At 50.6% G+C, this 7437-nt stretch overlaps 1 protein-coding gene across 1 annotated transcript; it reads left to right on the forward strand.

Annotated features, from left to right (window-relative positions):
• The first annotated feature begins 689 nt into the window (after positions 1-689).
• On the forward strand, positions 690-6423 carry TTI2 (TELO2 interacting protein 2). Its single transcript, XM_073654062.1, has 7 exons — positions 690-1538; positions 2441-2627; positions 2952-3044; positions 3645-3835; positions 4067-4210; positions 5952-6114; positions 6301-6423. Exons 1-7 carry the CDS (start codon positions 772-774, stop codon positions 6403-6405), a joined length of 1650 nt encoding a protein of 549 aa, XP_073510163.1. The 5' UTR covers positions 690-771; the 3' UTR covers positions 6406-6423.
• Positions 6424-7437: the final 1014 nt, after the last annotated feature.

Below are 7437 nucleotides of genomic sequence, written 5' to 3' on the forward strand. Positions count from 1 at the left end.
AAATGGCTGTCAGTCTCTGACAGAAGTATATCGAGGGCGCCTACTTGGGCGCATACAAGCAGCACAGCAACACGATTGTGGGAAGCCGATGGGCTGCAATGGCGGTCGGGCTGGAGACGCTCTTCGCTGCCATCTTGGTCCTCCTATGAAATCCAACCACAGATCAGGCTTTGAAGGAGCCGCAACCATACGTACTGAAGTACGGCAAGACATAGAGCAAGTTCAAGTGAAAAATTTAAAGAACATTTTTTTTTTAAATATTTAAATAAAATAAAAACCATATTATTCTGGCAGGCGGGGGAGCAGGTAAGCGTTAACATTGCTGCGCTGCCAGGAGTTAATATGGCCACTTGACGCGCTGCTAAGTTAATATGGTCTCGCTGCCAGGAGTTAATATGGTTGCCGGGCGAGCTGCTGACAGTTAATGTGGCCGTGCTGCCAGAAGTTAATATGGCCGCCGGGCAAGCTGCTAAGAGTTAATATGGGCGCGGTGCCAGGAGTTAATATGGTCGCAGGGCGAGCTGCTAAGAGTTAATATGGGCGCAGTGCCAGGAGTTAATATGGCCTCGCTGCCAGGACTTAATATGGTCGCCGGGCGAGCTGCTAACAGTTAATGTGGCCGCGCTGCCAGAAGTTAATATGGCCGCCGGGCGAGCTGCTAAGAGTTAATATGGGCGCGGTGCCAGGAGTTAATATGGCCGCCGGCAGCGCTGCCAGGAGTTAATATGGCCGCTAGCTGGTAGCCGCTGGGCGTGCAGTTCCGGCGTTGGCATGGCAGCTGCAGATCATCCCCTGGCACGTGCGCTGTCCGGAGTTTGTGTTTGTCTCGGTCGTGCTCCAGCTCTCCCCCACACCCCGGCCGGCTGCACAGAGCTCCTGCAAGCTTTAGTTTCCTGGGCGGCACCCGGTCCGGAGGATGGAAGTGACAATAAAGAAGTTCCGGCTAGAGCGGCTGCGGCGGCTCGGGCTTCTCTACTGCTCCTGGAGGCTGTGGCAGCGTCACGTGGTGATCACGTGAGCGCCGCGGAGGCGGTGCAACAAGTGAAAGCTGACGGCGCAGAGGACTCTGGGAGAAGTGGCGGCTCCGGGCTGCTCCTAGAAGGAGGGACGACGAGATCCGCAGCCGGGGGACTGGACGGACCGGGCTTATCACTGGAGGAGGAACATGTGGCCCCTGCAGCGCCTTGTGCTAGTGGAGGAGCCCCTACATTACCAACAGAGACAGATGATTCCCGTGTTAAAAGTGATGGGGCTCCTAAATCAAGGGTGGACTGTGACCGGGAGCAGTTGTCGGGGATAACAGACCCGCAGTGCGTCCTGGGCCGTGCCGTGGCCCCTCTGCTGCTCCTCTGCGGGGCCCATATTCACCACGCGCCGTGGAGCGACGCGCAGTCCCGCCGTCTGGCCAATCAGCTGCTGCGATCCCTCCTGGAGGCATCAGGCTGCGCATCGGTGGCCGCCCTGCTGGAGGGGCACCAGGAGCAGCCGTACAACACCTACAGGGAGGCCCTGCGGCTGCTGGGACCCCGACTCCGCAAGTGAGGACTGTGTGGGCGAGGGCCCAACTGCACCCGTAGGGCAGATACCCCCTCCCGCTTGGTTACCGTGCGGCCTCGCCGCCCCCCCACTCCCGCCTGGTTACCGTGCGGCCTCTCCGCCCTTCCTCCCGCCTGGTTACCGTGCTGCCTCGCCGCCCCCCCCTCCCGCCTGGTTACCGTGCGGCCTCGCCCCCCCCCCCACTCCCGCCTGGTTACCGTGCGGCCTCGCCCCCCCCCCCACTCCTGCCTGGTTACTGTGCGGCCTCGCCCCCCCCCCCACTCCCGCCTGGTTACCGTGCGGCCTCGCCCCCCCCCCACTCCCGCCTGGTTACCGTGCGGCCTCGCCCCCCCCCCCCACTCCCGCCTGGTTACCGTGCGGCCTCGCCACCCCCCCCCCCCGCCTGGTTACCGAGCGGCCTCACTGCCGCCACCATGTCATCTCCTTAGGTTAGGGCCACACGGGGCGTCTGCTGGGGTCCCAGGGTACTACTGTTAATTTGCTTTCCTTGCCAACATGCCTATCTACTGATCTATGTGGCCTGAACCTTATAGTAGATGCCTGTATGGAATTTGCCACAGTGGCAGTTTTGAATTTTAATTGCCCCCAACCACAAGCACAAGTGTCCCGACTATAGAGAGTCTTAAAATTTGGTCATCCTGAATAAAGGGGTCTGTGGACAGTAGAAGCCCCCAGGACTCCGTAGAGCTCATGCACAAGGCGGAGTAGAGTTTCCACAGTACGGAGCCGCACAGGAGAGATTCTGCCCTACAAACGTCTTCTGTACACTGAGTCCGGAGCATGATTTCTGATATCGGGGGGTGCCCCTCTGCCATGTGAATGAGTTGCACTCTACACTCTCTTTAGCCCCCGGATCAGTAATCCACCGTCTGTTTTATTGCAGAGACACATGGGAGTCGCACCCGGAGGCCAAGCTCGTCTTCTCCTGGATGCTGCTCCGGGTGCCTCGGCCGTGGCTCTCCGACTTCCTCAGTAGGGTGATGCCGCCATCGCTCCTCTTCTCGGATGATTACAAGCCAGAGAACAAGGTGCTCGGCATCCGATGCCTGCATCATATAATCAAGAACGTGGTGAGACCGTGGTCGTCATCTCCTAGTGATCGGATGGTGGGGGGCATCCAGTTATATTGCTTCTAGGCTCATGGGCGCCATGACTTAAAAGGCTATTTCAATTACTGTCATTGATAGACTATGCCAGGAATGACTGATGGGTCACACTTCAGGACCTCAAATGTGGGGTTGTGACCTCTCCAAGAGTTGTTCTTGATCAAAAATCTATTTGCTTGGGTTTTGGAAAATAAAGATCATATTGGCATGAAAGATAACATTATTATTATTCATCATCAGTAGAGGGAATAGTACTGGCCCCCCTAATGCTCTGATCTCCCCCCACAGCCGGCGGCGGAGCTCAGGCAGTATAATCGGGCCCTGGTCGTGTACCACGCGCTTCGGAACCACCTCTATACCACAGAAGCTGAAGTCATTGAGGTGAGTGACATCTATGGCTGCCAATGTGCACGTTCTCGTTATACTTCTCTTCCCCTTTAGATCTACTTTACACTATGGCTAAAAAAAACAAACCCTTCATGTGTGAATCCTGCCTTACTGCGACATGGAGGCGAATAATCCCATTTTGCAACTTCCGTAAAAGCTTTCAAAGCTCCAGACGGCATCTACCACGTGTGGTAGCTGTTTAGCTCCTGAGCCCCCTCCAAACATCATGACCCCCAGCGCTGATGTACATGTACGTCCTCTGCGATAAGGGGGTTAGTAAATGTTGGCTGAATGGTTGTCGGCAGAGCGTGCACGTGTTTTCCTTAGGGAAAAGGGCCACCACCCAACCAATAATTGGCAAGTTTGGTGTCTTTCCCTTTTCGTGTGCTGTCTGCAGTGATCCCACACACGTAAGATAGTCGCTTGGTCCTGCGTAAATCAGGGCATGATCATGATACTCGCTACGTCCTATTGGCATTACACGTAAAGTCACCACCCGATACTAACGTGAGCCAACACTAATGTTACCCTGGTGAGCTGTGATCGAGGCTCTTCCCATTACCCAATAATCCTTCCAGTTTTGCCCCCTATCAGGTGGTCCTGCCCTGCTTACTGGATATTTTTCCCGTCCTCCACAAACCACCACCGCCAGTGGGTGCGTACCACAAAGACGTAGAAAACCCTCCTGACCAGATCATGCAGATGCTTCTGACTCACATGGAGGTGGAGCACAAGATAGTCCTGCGCAGACTGTATGCACGCAGCCTGCCCGCCCTGCAGGAAAGGTAAAGCCTGGGGGTGCCCATATGCCCTATGAAAGGGTTAGCAAATATACTTTCAAGATTACACTATACTTTCTGTACCAATGCCTCCATTTCCAGACCTCTGCGTGCACCAATTCATTAGTTTACCCCTGACATGTGATCACAAAGTGACTGCAAGCAGAGGTCTGGAAACCCTTGAAGAATCGTCATCAGCCATACATGTGCCCGACTGATTTGTGTCATTCAATGCAGGCTGGGCATTAGGATCGCCCGTCACATGAAGAGGCTGCTACGTGTGATCGTCTGGTATCTGGAGGTCTCCGATGGTCCAGATGAAGCCGCCCGTCTCAACATCCTGGAGACTCTACAGGGAGCCATCAAATATGCATGGCCGAGGTGGGCTATCCTTCTAATTGGACCCTTTAGGGAACCTGTTATGTGCCCGAACTACCACCAGGATCATACAGAGCCGCATTCCTGCACTGAAATATCATGTCTGGTGTGAGAAATCTCCACAGCTACAAACGGCAAAAATAAAGGTTTTGCCGCTCATTTCCTTAGTCTGGTGATGCGTCTATTACCCTGGACCTCGGGTGCTGTAATCACGACCACTCAGTGTGACGGACATAATCATCAGTAATAGCTTCAGTGCAAGATGTCCAAGGACGCAGTGAAGCTGTCAATCACCCTGAGCGGACTTGATTAGTGGACTAGTCCAGGGGAAAAGACGACTCGGCCGGACTAGTCCTGGCTAATTATTATCCTCTGACTGCAGCTTATTTTCCATAGAACACAAGGATCAGCAGTCCGATATCAGACCCCCACACATCAGCCTGTTCCCGATGATATCGGTGGGTTTGATCGCCATTAGTCTTATGTATATGGCGGCCTTTATCTCCTCGGGACCGGCCTATTCTTCATTTTTGCGCATTTGTTTTTTTTTCTCCCATCTAAGAGCCAGATTTTTTTTTTATTTTTTAGTCCACATAGCCGTATGAGGGCTTGTTTTGTGATTGGCGAGTTGTAGTTCTTAAATATATTTATTATACCGTATTAGGTTCCAAAAAACTGGAAAAAAAATCCAAGTGCAGTTTACGCCATTTGTGTATTTTGGGTTTCACAGTTCATTTTGCAGAAAAAATGACCCCAGGAAACGTGATTCTTCAGGTCGGTACGATTACAGCGACACCAAACTTGTATAATAGTTTTAGAATTTTTTTCATTACTAAAATATAAAATTTGTGAAAAAGAAAAAAAAAATTTGGCTTGTGCTGTCCTTTTCTGGGACCCTCAGCCAGGTGAGGGCTTTTTTTTTTTTTTTTTTACATGCGGAGATGTATTTTCATTTATTTATATAAAAAAAAATAAATCTAAAAATTATGTATAATTTAATAATATAAAAAAAATACATCATACATTTTATATATATATTTATATTGGATATATCAATCATTTTTATTGCATTTTATTTGGGAACTATGGTGAATGGAAAAAAACACAGATCTGGTGGTTTTTCATTTTTTTTCTCTCCGCGTTCATCATATAATTAAAATAATTTTAGGTTTTTATAGATTGGACGGTTATCGCTGCACCCATATTGATTGTGTCCCTTTTTTTTCTTTATTTGAAAACTAATAAAAGGGGGGTGATTTAAAGTTTTTTTTTTTTTTTTACTCCCCCTTGGTGGCTTGAACCTGTGATTGCTATAGTATAAATTGCAGCCTCCATCGATGCTCAGCCTACAGCGGAGCTTCAGGGGAGTACCAAGATGGCGGCAACGGGACCTTCAGCTGCCATTATAATCCATCGGTCCCCAGTGATTGTAGTAATTAAATGCTGCTGTCAGTGATTGACTGCAGCATTTCAATAGTTAAACAGCAGTAATAAGAGGCTAGCGCTGATCACTGCTGTTACGGGCAGATGGCGGCTGTGTGATACAGCCAGTGTCGGACCTGTTTGGAGTGAGCTTGCTCCATAAGTGTGCATGTTCTGCAAGGTGCGACTAGGCAGTAGATAACTGTGGGCCCTTTCTTTGGGATCAATGAAAGAATAAGGCTCCTCATGATAGCGGTGGCAGTTTTATGGCCTTGATCATCTCTCCAGCACACAGGTGTAATGTAATTGCTCTCTTTCCTAGGATCCCTCCCAGGCTTCCTCTCCTCCTAAAAGCTCTTCTGAAGCTGATCTATGAGCTTTCTTCTGAGTCCAATCCGACTTCTGTGCCGGTGACCGAAGCGTTGGTCAACGGGGCGACCCAGTGCCTGCTGCTTCTAGACAACTGCTGCCAAGGACAGGTCAAAGTGAGTAAAGTATGGAAGCAAATCATCATTCACCCATAAAGGGGTAAAGGGCCAGTCTTAGGCTTCCTTGCTGTAAGTGCACGACTCCTGCAGCTAATCACTGGTCGCAGTGGTGATCTGAGGCCACTGATTGGATGTCTGCATTTGTCGTATCCGCTTACGTATCCCATTCTTCTTGTACTTCAGACCGCCCTGCAAGACATCCCCTCCGTGTGCAAGGAGCCTCTCCTCCAGCAATGTGTCAGCGCCGTGCTCCAGCGTCAGCCATCCAGCCAGATAAAGCCACAATAAAGGCCTGCATTCACACTGCACCGACTGAGCCTCCTTTTCTATAGGAAGTGCTGTGGGGACTAGACCGTGGACTAATGAAGCTTTGTGGCAAGATTTAGGGTGAACAGATCAATTTGCTTGGGCTGCAGCTCCAACTACAATAGATTTACCCGTATTATTATTATTATTTTTTTAAGGTAAAACATGAATAAACTTCCCCATCCTAGTAAATGAGTGACCCAAGATGGAGCCTGGACCTCACGTCATACAAAATATCAACCCAATGTGATTTCCTTGTAGATTATGCGGCACACCAAGCGACCGAGGCAGGTACACGAGAAAGTTTAGGGTGCAGCCGAAACTCCAATCTGTCTCAATGGTGACACAATCATAATGCATGGTGGCTGTACAGTATTGTTAAAGGGGAACCTGTCATGTCCCCCAACTGCTATTAACCTTAAGATATGGGGTTAATAATGTTCTGAAGCCCAGCTACTGGGAGGAAATTTACTTTTTTCGTCTCTGCAACTGCTGGCTTTCAGTCATAGAGGTGCGGCTTCAGTCACCGCTCAGTACAGTGAAGGGCAGCTGTAACAACACCCCAGCACTGAGTGACAGCCGCCTCTCTACCGATGCACTGCTGAGCCGGCTGTCAGTCAGTGCCGGGGGCTGGATACAACCTCTGCTCACTATGTACTGATAGAGGTACGGCTTGTCATCAATGACTAAAAGCCGGAGGAATAAAGTTGATTTGCTCCCGGCAGCGGGGCTTCCAGTGTGGCAGCTGCACGGCTTTAGAACGCCATTAGCCTGCAGACTAACCCCATATCTCCAGGTTAATAGCACATTTTTGACATCACAGGTTCCCTTTAAAAGGTGTTTGCTGTCGGCACAGTATAACTGTTCAAACCATGCACAGGCGTTCAGTGTGTCATGGTTAGGCCAGTCATTTATATACACCTTCCCACCTGCTTGTTTTCCCTCTACTGCTCCTCTTCTTTGACAGTCCTGGCTTCATAGAGCCAGAGAAGGGCGGAGATGGAGGAAACCAAG

Source organism: Phyllobates terribilis, unplaced genomic scaffold, assembly GCF_046119375.1.
Source record: "Phyllobates terribilis strain yellow unplaced genomic scaffold, ASM4611937v1 Scaffold_11__3_contigs__length_659146591, whole genome shotgun sequence".
In the NCBI taxonomy this organism is placed as follows: domain Eukaryota; kingdom Metazoa; phylum Chordata; class Amphibia; order Anura; family Dendrobatidae; genus Phyllobates; species Phyllobates terribilis.

Coding starts and splice junctions, on each gene's coding strand:
- TTI2 (XM_073654062.1), top strand. CDS start 772: ATGGCAGCTGCAGATCATCCCCTGGCACGTGCGCTGTCCGGAGTTTGT. Junction 2,628..2,951: donor ATCATATAATCAAGAACGTG/GTGAGACCGTGG, acceptor CTCCCCCCACAG/CCGGCGGCGGAGCTCAGGCA. Junction 4,211..5,951: donor ATCAAATATGCATGGCCGAG/GTGGGCTATCCT, acceptor TCTCTTTCCTAG/GATCCCTCCCAGGCTTCCTC.